The sequence below is a fragment of the Aethina tumida genome, chromosome 2 (genome assembly GCF_024364675.1).
Source record: "Aethina tumida isolate Nest 87 chromosome 2, icAetTumi1.1, whole genome shotgun sequence".
NCBI lineage: Eukaryota > Metazoa > Arthropoda > Insecta > Coleoptera > Nitidulidae > Aethina > Aethina tumida.
In genome coordinates, this window is record NC_065436.1 from 4436226 (window position 1) to 4455401 (window position 19176).

Consider the following 19176-nt stretch of genomic DNA (forward strand, 5'->3'; position numbering starts at 1 on the left):
GTAAATATTTGTTAAGCAGGAAGAAACCCATCTTCAAAGTAATTAAAAAAAAAGAAATTTGTGTAAAGTGTCTTGAGAAATAGAATATGCATATTAACAAATTATCACTTGTTGATAATTTATTCATCGTTCATAAAATTTAATAGATATTAAGTTACTTTAACATAGAAACATTAAATAATAAATGAAAATTAATTTTAACATTAAGACTTAAGTGCCTTTCAGTTCAGTTGTCTTCTAATGTGTCATTATAGTTTGTTAATTACTAAGTACTTAAAAAAAAATTAATAAAAAGCCATTCTAATTAAAATTTTACGTAAACGCCGGTTTTCCTTGGAATTACATAACATCTAATTGGATCTCTCATATTTTCGTACCGTTAAAATTGCATCTTTTGTCCATTCGTTCCCACAATTGTATGTTTCTTTTGCCGTTTTAAAAGTCAAGGAACAACAGCAGTGAATCAGCAAATCATTAAGTGGTTCAAATCGTTTGCATTAATTTACATCTGATCTCATCGAATTCTCATCGTAACATTAAAATATATAAAAAAGCAATTAGCACCAATGTAATAATTGAATTTAATCACCTATAATAATTCTGCATATTTCTATACATAAATAAACATAAAATTATATGCACTATTTTATTATTAACACATATTGGTCTATATTTAAATTTGATTGAAGAGTAATCAAGTATGGAGGAAAAGTAACTTGTTCCTTTCCTATATTTTCAAATATTAAGAGTCCCAATGATTTCTTAGTTGCTTAGAGTGATCTTTTACACACATTTTGAGTCCAGAAACGTGCATCTAGTACGTCTCATAAGATAAATATGATCATTTTATTGAAATAGTGTTTTAAAGCACTTTTCACTCATTTTCCTTATTTTGTGGTGAAACTAACTAAAAGAAAAAACTTAATTTTTTATACATTTATCAATTTCTTCTTATTATTTTAAATATTCAAGCAGTTATTGGCAATTAAATGTCAATATAATTTTATTATAATAAAATTCCGTATTTTTTTTATTATTTAATGGACAAAAGTGTAGCAACTTTTAACTTTATGGTCTTTTATTGATCTCTGTGAAGTGAAACTATAAGAAAATTATAATTCAGAGAGAGAAACAAAAAGAAATGGCTAAATAAGTCAATAGTTAAATTAAATGACACAGATTTAATCATTAAAAATTCCTTCCAAAATTAAATTTGTTTTATTTATGTTTAGTTCAACTCAGAAAAATATATGTAACACATCTTATAGAATAAGAATACAGTATTTTAACAGTCCACATTAAATAAAAATTAAGGCTAAAATATTTAATATTTTAGTTACCAAAATAATGACCACTACTGTATATCTACCAATTTGGGACACCCTGTAGATAAATTAGGTTAAATATTACCAAACTGCTTTAATTGTTTCCTCATTTTATTCTTACTTTACTAATTAAAATTGAATCTGTCCCAAATTATTTAACTTGTTTCCGTTTAAAGTACAGTTAAAACTCAATTAATATTTTAAGTCATACTTGTACCAATACGTATGGAGCAACTGACCGAATATTTTTAAAGCATTTTTTTTTTATTTAATTGTTTGCTTCATGCATAAATTAACTATGTCAAGGCGTCGATACTTTAATAACTAGTAAGGAATTAATTAGTATTTTAAAAAGATTTAAATTATCAAAGTACTTAAAACATTAGTCAGTAGAAGCATTAAATTAAGTCGTTCATTTGGTGCAATTAACCAATTAAAATTGACGTAAAATTAACAAATCGATTTGAAGGGATTATTATAAATTAAGTCGTTTATTTTGTCCACAAATTAAACTGTTAGCACTGATTTTTGCCAAACAAAAGACATGAATAATTTTCGCAGTTGGTCACGTTATCTCGTTACGTCAGTTAGTTTACGAAACAGGTAAATCAGTCAGTCATAGTTCGCTAATTATTATTTCAACAAAAATAACCAAACACCGTGTCTGGCAGACAGACGAAATGTTATTACACCAATCGCTAAACAGATAGCAAATAACAAAGATGAAGGAAACCATCAATTCTATTTTCAAAACTTAGTTGTGCTTGGTTAATTGTGTGTGGTTTGCCAATGACCTCTTATCCTAAGCCTGTTAAGGTTTATTTTATCACTTACTAATTTGTGCTTGGGGTACTCACCTAGAACAATAAGAAAGACAAGTTAATATCATTTTAACAGAGCCCATCAACGAACAATTTTCAATAAATATTAATGTTTTTGTGGTGGTTTTAAATACTGCACCAAGAAATTAACGCACCACACCAATAATAATTAGTTTTTATATTTATTTAAAATAGGTTTTTACTTATAATAGTTACAACAATTCTTAAAAAAAATTGTTTTAAAAATTTGATGTTTATAAAATATAATAATTTGAACTTAATATAGGGTATTTAGACCTCTACTATGAATGACAGCCTCACATCTTCTGTTCATGCTCAAAATATGGCACAGTTTGGCCCATATTCTTCCAAATTTTGAGTCTCCCAAGAATATCCCAGATATGTTCTATTGGGTTAAAGTCTGGACTTCGAGTTGGCCAAAATTTGGACCTATAAAAGGAACATATGGCCCTCTAGAATGTCCAAAATGTAATGATCAGCAGTAAGGTTCCCATTATTTATCACCACCAAGTCGGTATGTGCTGTTAAAGCAATGCCACCCCACACCATTCATTTACAAAATTGTAGGTGGAACAGAGTATTATACACATTATTGTGGCTTAAATGTAAATTCATGGATTAGCACATACATAATTATTGCATGTCTGGCTGAATAAGTTTCCCGTTATCATTGCAATTCTGCATAGATATTTCGTTTCCTGCAAAAATGCAAAAGTATGACGAAATTACATACTGGAAAGCCACCAATAAAATAAAACGCGTTGTCAGTTTTATTCAATAGTTAATTTATTAAGTGGAAACCATACAATTAAACATTTGAACTGCGGGACACGGTTAATTAAATTGTTTCCTTAAATCATTAAGGTCGTTGAAAATCTAGAAATAAAAGAGGCCGATCGAATGAATGAATGAACGAATAATTGCCAATTTGTTAAGTAAATATTAAGTTAAGGTGTTTTCACCACACCACACACAGAATTAATTAAACAAAATGTAATAGTGTGCTTCAATTTGTACATAGAAAATCAATCAATATATTTTTTTATAATGTACTTGTAAAATTTGACCCATGACATTTGTCGTTAGGTTATTAAATAAAGGCCTGAAAATGGTAAAGCACTGAATTTTTTCAGGTTTACGAAATATTCCATATAACAATAAATAAATGAAGTATGGATAATAAATAATTTTTTAGAATTTGTATTCAGTAATTTCTATATAAACCAATTTTTTGAGTAAAAATTGATGAAAGGGTTTAGAAATTTAATTTTATTGCAGGTTTTATTATTTCTTAATTTTTTATAAAAATATTGTTTCTTCAAACTTTTTCGTATAAAAAGCATAGATCTTATAAATATTTCTCAGTGTCAGTGTTGCTTGTCTATATTGAAAATTATTATTTTGTTTATAAAATATAAAATAATTTAAATAACTTTTAAATTACCTTTAATTCCAGTCACAATAATAAAAAATCAACTATAAAAAATAAATGAACAATACTATAAGCTTAAATAATAAATATAAATAAATAAATAAAACAAATAACAAATAATGACAGATATTCGAGTCATGTTAGATGTTTATTTCCATATTTAACATTATAATGACAAGCTTAGAATTAGAATATTAAAAGAAATATAGAAAAATACAGAAATCTTAATAATTTTTTTATTTTTATTATTATTATTATGAAAAAATATAAAAAATCCTTCAAAGATTGATATAATTATTAATTGATAATTTCAAGACATCATTATTAGGTTAATTAATAAAAAACTACCATTTTAACATAGAACAAAGACAATAAAATTGCAATAAATATGAATAAAATAATACAGATAATAATTAATGTTTGAGAATTAAAAGTTTTTAGATGATGTTTTTCAACATTAATATTAAAAATGACAGAACTCAAATTAAAAAATGTATAAGACTTAAAAAGGGATAAACTTTTTATAATTTTCTTTTTATTTTTAGACAAACTGTTCTTCTGAGGCAAATTGTGGGCAAAACAAAAACTGTTGATGGATATTGATATAAATATAAGCTGTGTGTAAACAAGGCACAAACATCATGATAATTATTATGATAATTGTAAAGCAGTATATTTAATAAAAAATAAATTTACTTTTATAAAAGTACAACAAAGTCAACTTTTTAAATAAATAATATAAATAAGACAATACAGACAACAAATATTGATAGAATCTTATTTTTTTATGGAGAACAGCTTTCATGAAGCATTCACAATGGTTAACAGTATAAAAGATAAACTTATTTTTTTTTATTTTTCGAAAAACTACTGTTTGTAGAGGTCTTTGTAATATAAATTAAACAATACATATCACAAATAATGATAAAAACATTTTTATGAATAAGTTTCCACCATCCTTTCACAAAGTTTAACATCAAAAAAGACAAAATCATTGTCTTATTATATAAAAGTTACTGTTCGTGGAGGTTTTTGAGACAAATTGTGGGGAAAATAAAAACTTGATACAATTATCAACTGCAAGTAATCAAGGAATAAATATGATAACTATTATAATAATTGTTAAACAGTATCATTAATACAAATAAAACCACTATTATAAAAATGCAAAATCAATTTGAATTTTAATTAAAGAGAATTATAAAAACAAACAGTAAATAACTAAAACAGAGAATTATTATGACTAATAGCTTTTATCAAAGTTTTAGATTGGGTAACATTATAAATAAAACATTAATTTCTCTTTAATTTTTGAATTTTCTAATAAACTATTGGTCTTGGAGGTTTTATAGACAAGTTTTGTGGAAAACAAATATTTTTAGTACATATTTACAATACAATTATCAATTTATAATCATCAATGATAATGAAAAATCAACTTTTATAATGTAGAAGCCTTAATAAGGGTATTTCTTACATATTTAATTAATTAATTAACTTCTTAAGTTAATTTAAAGGTAAAGAAATATTGAAAAAAAATGAAATTTATTTAAACTACATATGAAATTCAATTATTTTTTAAATTAACTAAAAAACTTTACAACCAACTAATTGTGTGAAATTTTAGACTTTGTTACACATTATGAGTCGCATATGTTGTTCAAATTTATATACAACGTATTGTAATTAATCATAATGCAAGTGTAATCAATTTCAAATTAAAAATGATATTGCAACATCAGCCAAAGAATTAAATGAGTACATTTGCAATTTTCACTTCGCAAACACAGTCTGCAATAATTTTCTCTCCTAAAACAACAAATGCGCACATTACAACTAAAGATAATGAATATTTAATTAACCTTAAACAACATTAAGAGGTGTACGACACTCATATGTCTCATATCATCTTCATAACAAAAAACAGGTACATTTTATTATACAGGTGCTCACATAATGAATATATTTAAGTGTGACAACATTTTGTGGTTGCTGATGAAATTTATGCGCATTGAAAATTTAAAATCTAAGTGACTCATCGGTGAACAGTTGTCTAATGTATGAAATATATAATGATGGTCAGACAAGTAGCACAAATAACTCTCTTAATGTTAATTAATTAAAATTGTTTTTATTTTATTATTTTGTACCTAAATCTCTTCAATTAATAACCACAATTCATCTAAATTTGATGTTTTTGGTGTTTTAATCGAGAGTACATGTCATTCCACAAGTTTTCAATTGTATTTAGATCCGGACTTTATGCTGGCCAATCCAGAATATCAATGTTTTTATCTTTTAACCAACTTTGGACAACTTTGGATGCATGATTCGTATCATTATTATTCATAAAAATCCATGTAATTGGTAAAATATCGTTGGTAAATGGTTCCATTACATCTCTCATGATGTCTCTTTATACAAAATTGTCCATTTTACTACTAATTTTGTGTAATGGACCCATACCATGACAAGGAAAGGAACCTCAAACCAAAACTCTTCCTCCACCATGTTCCAAAGTTTTTGCAGTGTATCTGGGATCCCAACTTTTATTAGGTGGATGATGGATGTATTTTTTACCATCTGATCTAACATGGATTCATCCTTTCAAGGTACCCTTTGCCAAAATTCTGAAGGATGATTAATACATTTTTCTGCAAACTTTTAGTCTTGTTTGAATATTCTTTTTTGATATCAATGGTTTACTAAAATATATCCTTGTCAGTTTTAATTCATTTTTTATTTACCTAGAGAACAAAAAAGGACGTCTTTTACTGATTTTTCTAGTTTGTCTGTCAATAAAAGGAGTTGTCTTTTTGTTAGGACATTTACTTATTATATTTTCAATTGAGTGTATTGTTTTTAGTGATATCAGCAATATTTAGACCTTGATGTTTCATGTTAATTATTATTTTCCTCTTCTCTGGAGTGCACCATTTATTTCTTCACACTGAAAGTGGATTTATTTAATAAAATACTATAAATTCTACTAAGAATAAATTGCCATATCTTTGGCCAACAAAATCAGACTAATATATACATTTAAAGTAACATTTTTGACGTTTATAAGATGTGAACAAAAAAAGAAAAAAAAGTATAGAATATTGAAATATATATTTTTAATACTGACTGGACAAAATTTGAATTAAATCCTTTTATGAAATATCTTACAAAATGTGTGAATTAAAATTTTTCTGTGTCCCATCACTGAGTATTTAAAGTAATTAGTAAAAAATTGTTAGAACTACTAGAACATTGATTTCTATAACAGATGAGCACCATGAAATGAAGTTGTTGAAAGTGAACAGCTTGAGACTTGGTAGAGAAAAAATCAAGTTATGTGGAATATTAAATCAACAGAAAGACTTTGGTTTACTTTGTTTTATGGGATTTTAATCTATTTGGGTTAAAACTAATCGAAAGAAGCACAGGCGTGGGATTGGAACTCATTAAAGAAAATGTCAATTCAAATAATTACCTCATTTTTTTGTTTACTATAATAACCATGTTATAGTTAGTATGCAAAAGGATAAAATATAAGAAATGTTTAATTACAGCTATAATCGTGCGAACAGAAAATTAATTATTGGATACATTACACACATAATAACAACACGTTGGCACTAAAAACACGCCATTTCATTTTAATAACAGCAACATAAAAGAAGGAAAACTGTTCAATGAGACAGCAGTAAACTTTCAATGTGAGGCTGGATTTATTTTATTATGCATTTCCGAGATAAATCGCTGAGGAGAAACTGAACTTTGCTTAAGGTCAACTCATCAACAAAAGACGTAATCGAAAATATTATATGATTTAGTGTTGTGGCCGAGGAAATACGTAAATGGCAGATTAACGAATGCATAATGGTTAATGATAACCTTGTTTTCCCATATAAGAAAACAATTAATTATAATTTAATGGAAAGTTTTATTGAAAACTTAATGCAAATGTGTCCCAAGTCGCCTTCAAAGATAACTGGCGAAGCGGTATGTTATAGACAATGAACAAAGTGAGCACCGTTATTTCAGAAAACCATTGGAATGTGACATGGTTTTATTTGAAATAAAACAAAAATGGGCGGAAAAATCAATATTTTGTTCGTCGGTCCACAAAACAATTTGGCAGAGACAATGTGGGATTTATTGGAAATGATTAAATTTATTATGTTCAGTATGCATAGAAGTTGTATATAATTTTATTGTGTTGATAATGTTAATCATTTTGTTTAAACAGGTTTAAGTAAATTTAATCAGAGATATGCACTATTTAATTAATGTATGTCAAATTATATTTATCTAACATTTAAAATCTTAACTGTTTATGATGAGAATTTATTAAACTATTTAATTGAAGATTTATGTGCAAGGTTACTGGATATATTTTGATGTACTTATTACTTCTTTTGTTATAACTTTATATTGTTGTAATCTGAGGAATAACTCCAAAATTATCATACCATACAGGAGGTTCCATTAAGAAAAAAATATATACCTCCTCTGGAATATATACACTGCACTTGATTTTTAAAATAAACATTTATAAATATTCTTAAAGGTTTTTTGTATATATTAATTAAACACATATAACTTATTTAAACGTTAGTTACTTAATAATTATTTTTCAATTCAATTATTCATATTGTCATTTTGTTTTGGTTAACTTTTGACATCTTAATTTGAAATAATATTATTTAATATTAATTTGAGTTATTTAAATAAAGATTATAAAGACACTCAAGTTCTTAATCATTGAACATATCAATGAAAGATATTTTTATGAGACTGATTTCAATCTAACATATTACAATTGGAGATAACAATAAATATATAAAATATGATTATGAAGTAGTGTATTATTTACACTATGAGTATCTAGATAATTGTACAAAAAAATTGTCTTCTAATTTGTATATGTCATCAGAAAACATTAATTTTTCAAGTTTTAGTTGTACATTTTATGTCTATATATAGTAATATGTTACCTGATAAATATAACAAAACATATCTTCTTAAAATGTATAAATGTTTTTTATATAGCTCATAATTTGAAGTTAATTGTTGGGAACACTATTTTCTGGTTGATATATTTTTTTGTGCTTTGGTAACATCACAGGAAGTACCACCCAAATTTTTTATTTAACTAATTAGCGACTAATTAATGGCAAATTATGAATCACTTTAAAAAATGTATATATCCTTCAGAAAAAAAATAAATTATTATACAGTTTAAAGTTTAAGCATCAAAAAATATTAATAAAAATATTTAAAAATACAATTATTTTTTCCACCAACAATTACAGCAAAAAAAATAATAGTTTACAATTAATAAATATAAAAATAATTTTCTTTTTTAGAATGTTTTGATATATAGTACATAACTATTAATAAAATTATACTAAATTATCTTTATTAATTAATTTTTAAGGATGTATGTATGTATATGTATGTCATATAGGAATATTTACAAAATTGAAGGTTTGATGAACAAATAACTCCCAAAAAGTCTTAAATAATTAATCATTATGTGTGCATGAGACTGATTTCAATCCAGAAACGTGACAACGTCAATAATTTATGAGCACGAAGTTTAATTTGATCAGATTTGGTGGATAATGTGTGGTATGTATATCTAGTCGTTCATCAGTTGTAGAAAATTTGATTTCCTTAGTTTATGTAATTCTAAAAGTTGCATTAAACAACAATTCATTTTGTCATTCAATTTTTAGTTATGTTTTTTTGTTACTTTTGGTATTTTAGGATTCGAATTCATATTAAATATTTTTTCAGTGAGTCATTTTAAATCTGCTTAAATAGTGACCAGTTATTAATTAATTTTCAAAAATTAATGTTGTTCAATTTTGAGTTCTTATTATTTTAAAATGTGAATTTCCAAATTTCTTAATTTAATTATTAACATGGTGCCACAATTTATTAGTTTCTAACTAAATGTTTTTTTCAACAATCTCTTAAAATATTTTTGAAATTAATATAATTATTAACATTGTTTATGTAAAATTGTCATTCATACTTAAAAGTTGATTAATTTCTAATTATTTGAAAAAGAAAATTCCTTTCATTTATTTATTTTTTATTAATATCTTAAGATTTTAAATATTAAATTTCTTATATAATTAATTTATTATGCAAATTCTTAGTTTTTTATACATATTCATTATTTATATTTTTATGAGACTGATTTCAGTCTAATTTATTAGGATTGAAGATACTATTGAATGTATAAAACAGCGTTAATTATAAATAATATATTAATATAAAGTTATAAAAGTCTATCCAATGTTTGGGTACTTTCAAACATATTTTCTTCAAATGTGGTTCATAATTAGAGTTAGTTAATTGCACAAAAAAATGTTTTACTTTTAATTATTAACATAATACCATAACTTATTAGTTCCTAATTTTTTCTTTTTTACTTAAAATATTTATGAAATTAATATAATTATTAATATTATTGTAAAAATGTTCATTCATCAATTCATATTTAAAACTTGATTAATTTATAATTATTTGAAATAGAAAATTCCTTTCATTTATTTATTTTTTATGATTTTTTATTAACATCTTAAGATTTCAAATACTAAATTTCTTAAAAAATTAATTTATTATGTAAATTCTTAGTTTTTTATACATATTCATTATTTATATTTTATGAGACTGATTTCAATCTAATATATTAGGACTGGAGATAACATTGAATGTATAAAAAAGTGATAATAATAAATAATGTATTAATATAAAGTTATAAAAGTCATCCAATGTTTTGGATACTTTCTTAAAAGTAATTTGAAACAAATATTTTTTGCACAAAAAAATTGTTTTAATTTTCATAATTATTTAATTTCTTTATTTCATTTTTTTCTATCATTTTCTAAAAATGGCATTAGACATTATTGGGAAATATTTATTTTTAAATTTTTTACGTTTATATGGCTCATAATTGATGTTAATTGTTGAGAACAACATTATTTCTCGTTGATATTTTTGTTTTTGCTTTGCAAACATCACAGGAAATACCTTCCAATTTTTTTTATTTAACTAATTAGTGACTAATTAATGGCAAATTATGAATCACTTCAAAAAATATATATTATATAGTACAAAGCCATTTTTTAAAGGAACATAACAAATTAAGTAATTAATAGAATTACGGTCATTACTATTTAAAGATTGTTTAAACTGTTGATTATTTTTTTAAAAAATAATTTTTTCTCTCAATTTATTTTGTTTTTTGTGACTTAAAATTTGAATTTATATGAAATTTCCAAATTTCTTAAATAATTAATTTAATTATTAACATTCTAATTATACTTCGATAAATATTTCTTATTTTCAACTTTTTGTTTTAATATGATTTTGATATTTTAAGATTTGAAATCATATCCAGTAACTTTTAAGTAATTAATATAGTGATTAATATTGTCTTAAAATTGGCATTCATATTTAAATGTTGCTTATTCTTTTAATTTTCAGTTTTGTTTTTTGTGTCTTTGATGTCTTACAAAGTCAATTCATTAATTAATAATTTTTAAAATATGATAATTATTTAATATAATTATTAACATGGTTCTAAAATTGGTATTCGTAATTAAAAGTTGATTAGCTGCTGATTACTTTTCAAGAAAATTAACTTTTTCTTTTAATTCCTTGTTTTGTTTTATGTGATCTTAAAATTTTAATTCATATGAAACTTCCAAATTTATTAAATAATTAATTTAATTAATAAACTAACATGTTTTTTTGTGTTTTTGGTGTCTTATAATGTCAATTTATTAATTAAATAATTTTTAAAATATGTTAATTAGTTAATATAATTATCAACATGGTCCCAAAGTTGGTATTCATAATTAAAAGTTGATTAGATAATTTAATTCATAAAATAACATGGTGCCACAATTACTTAGTTCCTAATTATATTTTAAAAATTATTTCTTTCTTTCAGCTTTTAGTTTCATTTCGTATGACTTTTGATATTTTAAGATTTGAATTCATATAAACCAACTCCTAAATTCCTTAATTTTCAAATAATTAATTTAATTATTTACACGAGACTGATTTCTATCTTGAGATAACATTAGATGAGTAAAAACGTGATAATAATAAACAATTTGCGTTTTTATTTTTGTGATAACCAAAATGATAGATTCACATTTTGTCACACAATATTGACATATCGATTTAAATCCCCCAAGACACTTACCGGAATCCTTCTTGACGTTCTTCTGCGCATTCGCCACGGGCGGTTTCGGTGTGCGCATGCTGAACCGTCCGCTGTCCGTCCGGGCGAACGCCTGCGGTTTCTTGACCGCACTGGCCGGCGTCTTCGGCGTCTGCTTGGCAACCACCGGCTCCGGCCGCACCGGCGTCGACTGCGGCACCGGCGACCTCTTCGCTATGTTCAAATACCGACTCTGCACCTCGTTCGACCGCACCGGCTTCCGGTCCACCGAAATGGCCCTCTCGCCCTTCGCGTCCGGCTGGTACTTGCGACGCATCTCCGGCGTGTTCGGACACTTCCCGACGCCGGAGATCTCGCTGTCCGCCCGCGCCCTCCGCAAACTGAACGCCCGGTTGCACCGGGTGTTGGTCACGTTGGCCAGATCGCGGCGTTTCTGCAGGGTCTTCTCGAAGTCGTCCTCGGAGCTGGACTCGGTGTCGCCGAACTGGCTGCGGTCGATCTTCTGGTGTTCGACGCTGGCCCTGCGCTGGCCTAGGAAGTTCGGCTTGATGCATGCCGTCGAGCTCGACCGTTGTATCGAGGTGTTTCGCCCCAGGTTCGGGGAGTTGCACACGTTCACCTCCTTCTGGGTCACGTTCGTGTTCTTGGCGATGGTGTTGATTTGGTTTTTGGTGGTGAAGCTGCTCGACCGCCTTATGGGGGAGTTGTTGGGGCTGTTTTGGATTTTGTGTATCACCCTGTTGGTTCCGTATTGATTAAACACGTTGCTGTAAGTTTGATCAATACCCTGCAAGTTTTTGTTCTGAAAGTGCTCCAATTTGTTGGACACGTTCATCGTCCTGTCGTCCAAGGAGTTGTGCCTTATGTGGTTGGCCCTTTGCTTCAGTAAGTGTGCCGTGTTGTTCAGCTGCATCCCACACTTCATCTCGAAGTCACTGTCCGGGTCGCTGTCGAGGGACAGGCGTTGCTGCAGCGAATTAATAAAGTTCTGCGTGGGCTTCAGGATGTTCTCGGTGTCCAGACTGCTGTCAGATAAATCTATGTTATGGGAAATGCTACCCCGGCTCCTGGGCCGATATGTATGAATGGGAGAAGGAATTTTAGTGGGTGAGTTCTTGCCAGAGTACCCCCCGACTGCCGGCGGTAAATTGGTGGTGGTCCCCAGCTTCCCGTACCCCTCAATCGATATATTCGGCTTGTTTACCTCAATATTTTGTACGTTAACTATGTTGGCTGTTAGTTTGGGCGTGTTCCTCGATGGTTTCACTTCAGTCACCTCGTTGAACACAGGTTTGTCGTCGATGAAGGCCTCCACTTGCACTTCCGACTTAGATAAACTGTACTTACGCTTAGGTTTGTCACTTTTCGAACGGAAAGCACCACTTGAAGTCACTGATATCACACTGCCTTGGTCTACAAACTCATCTAAACCATTGTTCTTGGCTTTGGGACTAGGATACATGATTTTGGTGAATGTGTTGTTCAGCACCACCTCATCACTGTTGTTTATCTTCTCCTGGAGGGTGGCTGTAATGGAAATGTTTTGTGTCGGGGACGTTATGGGTGATAACGTCTTGACTGGAATTAATTTGGGGGAGCAGGGTGGTAAGAACGATCGTCGACCTAGCGGGGACTTGGGGGACTTGAGGGCGGTCTCCTCGTTTAACTTCAACATTTGCACAGCCTTCACCACCTCATTTTCCTTAATGTTCAATGGGGGGATCTTCTTTTCCCTGGCCTCGGCCAGACTTCTAATGTACTGTTCGGTCTTCTGTTGCACGGACATTTGCTCAATTTTAAACTCACGGTCAATACTCATCCTAGCTTTTTGTTCCTCCGAATAATTGTCAGCATCTAATGTGTAGGTTCCAGCGTCACTAACAGTATCGGACTTGTCAAACTCAAAATCGGTACCGTCAATGAAGTTGTTGTCATCACTAGACTCGATAAATATGTTTTCACTGTCGGAGCTGGAGGCTGTCACTTTAACATCAGATAAGTTTATTTCGTTGTTATCAGACGGCACCTTGGGGCTGAACGGACTAATTAAATCTAATTCAGGACTAGACACATCCTTGAGCTCGATGTCAGGGCTGATTATGCTGGGCAGCTCGGTGGATGGAAACGACTGGGTCATACGTGGATCCATGGTCACATTTTTCAGTTGCAGAGTAAGATCACCTCGTTTGCCCGTCCCCCTCGCACTTTTCGCCCTCTCGTTCTTCTCATCCGAAGAGAAGTAGCCCTCCGATTGGAAGCTGGACTTCCTGGGCAAGTTGCCAGTCAGGGGGTGCTTGGGTGTCGTGCTGGCGGACTTCTCCTCGAGCTTAGACAAGGATTGGCCCCTCCTGTGACGCTTCTGGTACTTTTCTATCATGTTTTGGTGTTTGACCGGATCAATTTTCTTCTCGCCACCAAAATCTATGGTGAAAGCCAAAGGTTTGGGTGACTCGGGCACGCCGTTCGGCGTTTCCGACTCCTTCTCCTCGCTCATGACCGCGAAACTAAAAACAAACCTGCAACAACACAAAAAAGCAGGAGTTTAGTGAGTGCACTGCCGCAGCCAGACCGAAATTGGCACGTAAAATCAACTGGACTCACTTAAATCAACGTTAAGTGCCGATCAGGAAGTCGACGTGGGCCTCATTAAGGTATTTTTTTCGTAAAAAAACTACACCGTCGTGAGTAAAACTACATTTTTTAGACCCAGTAGGTGCGGACCACTACACGAATCTGGCGAAACTGACAAGTGAAATCTGTCATTTTACGTTTACATTGTGCGGCGTTCACGCAAATCCCACCTCTGTGCGTTCGGCGCGGAGCGAAAGTTTAAATTTGGAATCGCCAAACGTACAAAAACTATTCCGAAATGTCGGACTTAAAAAAGATAAAAGTCGGGCCATTCGACGATTTACTGTGAACGAATGCTTTACTAAAAATATCCGGGGGACATTTGGCCATTTATTTTCTGTGTCAAGTTTAAAAACGGACGAAAATAAACCGTTGATTACTATTAAAATAGACAACACACTTAAGATTGCGTTTCTGTGTTAAGCAAACCATTATTTTGTAACTAAATGTATTTCAGCCTAATGCAAATTATCTCAATTAGACACTTAACAGTCTAATTGGAAACGTTTTTATTACCTTTCGTTTTAATTCTGATGTATTTGTACTAGTTAATCCCAAAGTTATTTTATAAACAAATTGTATAACAACAAATATTTTTTAAATTAATACTGCATATTTATCTAACTAAAAACAAACTTACTTCAAGGCTGTGCAAGGTGTCCTACAGGTATTCCATTGAATAATAGTTCAGTCAATTTTATTAACAAATCAAATTTGTTCCGGATAATTAAACAGTTGATATTTTTCAATATAAAAATTAAATTATTTTGTGGGATGTGTATGTATTATTAACAGATGATCCGTATATATGCAACCAGTATGACAAGCATTGGTTCATATAACATACAATGCATACATGTATATGCAACTCTCATTACACTATTTCAACCGAAAACTATAGTGCATTCAAATAACGTACTAAGTAAAATGAATAAACATTATCAAAAAATATTAATAAATAATTAATTAATTTAATTTTAACACTTTGTATAATTTGAAATTTTTTTGTGTCGAATTCGATTATATAATACGCGATCATCCATGTTTTTTATGGGGTTGATGTCTGGAAATTGGGACGTGCAAGACAGAATATTGATGCTTTGAACTTTTAACCAATTCGTCACAATTTTGAATTTCTATTTGGAGTCGTTTTCATATTGAAACACATTAATTAAGAGCATTTCTCCAATATATAGAAGCAAATTGATGTTTAATATTTATATATCACAGTTCTTGAACTAATTTCAGGTACTGCCATCCAATTCAAGTACTACTGTATATACAAAATAAATAAAACAACCAGTTAAAATGTATTAATTTTATTTTTCCATTGACGCTTTCTAACAAAAGTTATACTTAATATAAATATTGAAACTTACACCTTTTCTGGGCAAAAATTATGTGTACCCATTAAAATTTTAATAGCAAATAGAAAGATCTTTTTATATATTCAAAGTACAGGCACTTACATAGACAATAGAAATAAAACATTCAAAAATATGTTTACATATCTTAATTAAAGCAATATCGTTTGTATATCATAAATATTTTCGTGTTACACAAAACAAATAATAATAATAATAGTGAATTTACAGAATATCAACAATGACAATAAATCAATTATAAATAATAATAATAAAAAAAAAATATGTTGATTAACAATTATTTACAAATAAATAATTCAAGAAAAAATATTACTTTGTTTAACTCATGTAGGTAAATAAAACATTTAAATTTAACGTAAAAAAATAGTATATAAAATAAAAGAGATTTAACTTTGTAGTGGCTTTGTAAGCTAACGAACAATTTGTGCTTTAATGAACTTATTTACTAATAACACTAAACTACCCGTTTGAATTAAATTGGGTTGCCTGGTAACCTTGAGTAGTTTATCTTCACAACATTCGAATGTTCTTGTCGGTGTACGGATTGGTGATGTAGGACCTGAAAACGGTAAACATTATAGACTGAAGTGGTACAGTACCATGCAACGCACACTTTTGTTGGAACATAAGAAAAAGGCATGCACCAAGAAATTAAAAAAAAAATAATAAACTCAATTAAAAGTAAAAAAGATCATAAAACAAAATAAAACTTCAGCAACATAATGCACAGGGCAAAAATACACACACAGTAAATGTCTTACCATCTTCTTATTCACTCAAAACCGGTAGCATAGACCCATAGAAACAAATATTATTAGATAAAATGATCATAATAAGTAAAGTCCAGGAATAATTTTTAAAATTTGGTGGATTAATCCAAATTTAGTCATCACCATCAGATTTTTTTAATTTTAAAATGTGTTAGATCAGAAAATTACATTACATGCACGTTCTAATTAGTTACTTTTCCATGCTTTTCTATAACTCATATGAGAGAAAGATGGGATGCAAAAAATATAATTACCCTGGACCTTAAAAGGGAAGTACTACAGTCTACATGGCATAGCTGTAATGTTTTTTATGTAGTATTGGTGTTCTGTACAGCATTCACTATTATAAAAAACAATGAACTACAGTGCACCAATCGTGAGACAAACAAACATAAACGAGGGAAAATCATAAAATAAAGGCATTTTAATTTAAATGAACGACTTGTAGATCATTACACGTTTTAACTTGTACAAACCTACAAGATTCCCTGCCTTAATTGTTGCCTTTCTTTTGTGATCTATCCTCGAAATTCAATATCTGAGTTCTAATTACCTATCTTTTATAAAACTGAGAAATTTCCAAGTAAAACTGCCGAATTAACAGGAAACATTAATGTTGTATGTTGTGGTGATATGAATATGCAAGCTGGATATGTAATTTAGAAAACATAGGACTGGAGCAAAACTATTTCCATTTAATTATTAATATGGTGTTGGTTTAATTAAAACTTTGTTCCCGTCCTTGTTTAGTTGATTCATTTAAGTTTACTTACAGTTCTATGTTATGAATGGTGGACGTAGGACAATTGTCGTTCACTTTAACGTGGCAGTGTTTGTGACATTTAAGCAAACAGTCCCTACATTCGTATCCTTGCTTGCCGAATCGTCGGGCTATGCTTTTAGCACATACTTGACACACAGTCCCCCTAAAAAAATTAATGAGTAACTTGCGTAATAATGTGGTACTTAATAGTGGTACCCTTGGAGGTGCTTGGCCACGAAGGTGTGGTCGTTGAATATGTGCAGCTTTGTTCCCTTTTTCCTCCACTTGGATTTCTGTGCCAAGGACAGGGGTACCAAGTAGTGTTTCTTGATGCCGTTCTCCAACGTCTCCAGCACCAAGGTGCTCGCCTCGTTTATGTAGGTGCGCGTGGAAGCACTGCTCAAACCGGACGCCTCCGACAAGCTGGACCTTCTGGATGTTTCGTCGAAGGATTTCTGACCCGGGACGTTCAGTCTGTAACCTACAACAAACATCAGTACCCTCACTAATTAAGTTAAGATTAATATTTACTGTCGTCGTGTCTGCCTCTATCGGCAGAGATGGAGCGGTTAAGCGAGTCATCTCTGCCGATGTCGTTTTCGGGACCGGCAGATTTGGAACGGTTCTTGGACTTTCCAAGTCTCCTCTTGATGGTTCCGAAGAAGTCCCTTCGCTTCCTGGGTCTTCCGCGGAATTCTAGATCGCCTTGTGATTGGAGAGTTCCGGTGTTGGAGAGGTCACCTCCCTAAAAGCAACGTCAGTAAACCACCCATGACTAAATAAATAAGTGGACTTGATGTTTTGATTGTTGCTGAATAAATTTAGTGAATTAGTAATAGCAAAAACTCAAACCTTGGACGACTCGAGATCGCTTGTAATGTCCTTACTCTCGTTGCTGGTGTTGGCCGTGCCGTTTAGGTTCCCGTTGGCACTACCGTTTGTAATGTCCGACGTATCTTTCGGCTCCAAACTGTCATCCTTTTTGATTTCGTCCTCTTTGTTCTCCACTAAGTCGTTCTCTTTGTTCAGCTCGATTCTTTCGATCTCTTGCCAATTGCCGTTACTTAATTCGACCTGAGTTAGTGGCAAAAGAAAAACAGAAAAATGCACACCAAATCGTCACACAAATTTAAGCTTTATTATTAGGAAACAAATCGTTTTTGCCTACCCAGGTAAATTGAGGCAAAAACGATTCTTTGGATGCATGTTAAATGCAACAATTTTCTGAAATGGTTATTGAAGCTTACCTTGACTAGTCTTTCAGAAGGTTGCTGCAAAAATATCAGAAGCATTAAAACCTTAAAACTCACACGCGACGAGTGTTTTCGAAATAAATATTTGGAAAACAACTCTGTGTTTAGTTTAGCAAATTATCAACAAAAAAAAAAAATAGATAATTGAGACTTACCCGTTGAATGCTGTGTATCACAAGAGTGCTTTTATTTGGACTCTGTCCATATTGATAATTATTACTACTATTTAAGTCCCTTAATACATTTGAAGCTAAGTGATTACCATTGGTTAAGTTATCTGAAAAATAAAGAATTTAATAATATTAATATTTGTATAATAAAATCCTGCTAATCTCATTAATTAAGAGTCTTAATTAGAATTTAGTTACATAAAAACAACTTCTTAAAAAAAATCTCAATAAATTATTCTATGATTTTTCTAGATTTTAGAAGTACAGCTGATGATATATTAAAGAAAAAGGTATAAGAAATTAAATTTAATAAATGCCCTGATAATAACATTAGGTTGGGGAAAAAGAAATCCATTATTTCTACGTGAGCTTCATAATGCCTCTCTCATAGAAGTCCTGGTAATTTTG

At 30.0% G+C, this 19176-nt stretch overlaps 2 protein-coding genes across 11 annotated transcripts in view; both read right to left on the minus strand.

Moving 5' to 3' along the window:
* Positions 1-14553, minus strand: part of LOC109596240 (uncharacterized) — a 45874-nt gene extending 31321 nt beyond the window's left edge. For 3 of the 5 annotated variants that reach the window (XR_007547369.1, XM_020011735.2, XM_049963717.1), the window contains exons 1-2: positions 14398-14553; positions 11818-14312 (exon numbers count right to left, since the gene is read on the minus strand). Coding sequence is in view for 3 of the 5 variants with exons in the window: in XM_020011735.2 (XP_019867294.2) it covers positions 11818-14290 (2473 nt within the window). In the remaining 2 variants the exon portion in view is untranslated. Of the gene's footprint in view, positions 1-2048; positions 2183-6065; positions 6550-11817; positions 14313-14397 lie in introns of those variants that run through there. The other 2 variants (XR_007547370.1, XM_049963718.1) reach the window with 2 other exon arrangements.
* A 1177-nt stretch (positions 14554-15730) lies between these two features.
* LOC109596259 (uncharacterized) overlaps positions 15731-19176 on the minus strand; it is a 68306-nt gene continuing 64860 nt past the window's right edge. For 3 of the 6 annotated variants that reach the window (XM_020011763.2, XM_020011757.2, XM_020011761.2), the window contains 7 exons: positions 18754-18875; positions 18593-18616; positions 18198-18419; positions 17877-18090; positions 17562-17826; positions 17356-17508; positions 15731-16371 (listed from right to left, as the gene is read on the minus strand). In XM_020011763.2, the coding sequence (XP_019867322.1) occupies positions 16323-16371; positions 17356-17508; positions 17562-17826; positions 17877-18090; positions 18198-18419; positions 18593-18616; positions 18754-18875 (1049 nt within the window). In that variant the 3' untranslated portion in view covers positions 15731-16322. Of the gene's footprint in view, positions 16372-16573; positions 16607-17353; positions 17509-17561; positions 17827-17876; positions 18091-18197; positions 18420-18592; positions 18617-18753; positions 18876-19176 lie in introns of all 6 variants that reach the window. The other 3 variants (XM_049963870.1, XM_049963871.1, XM_020011764.2) reach the window with 3 other exon arrangements.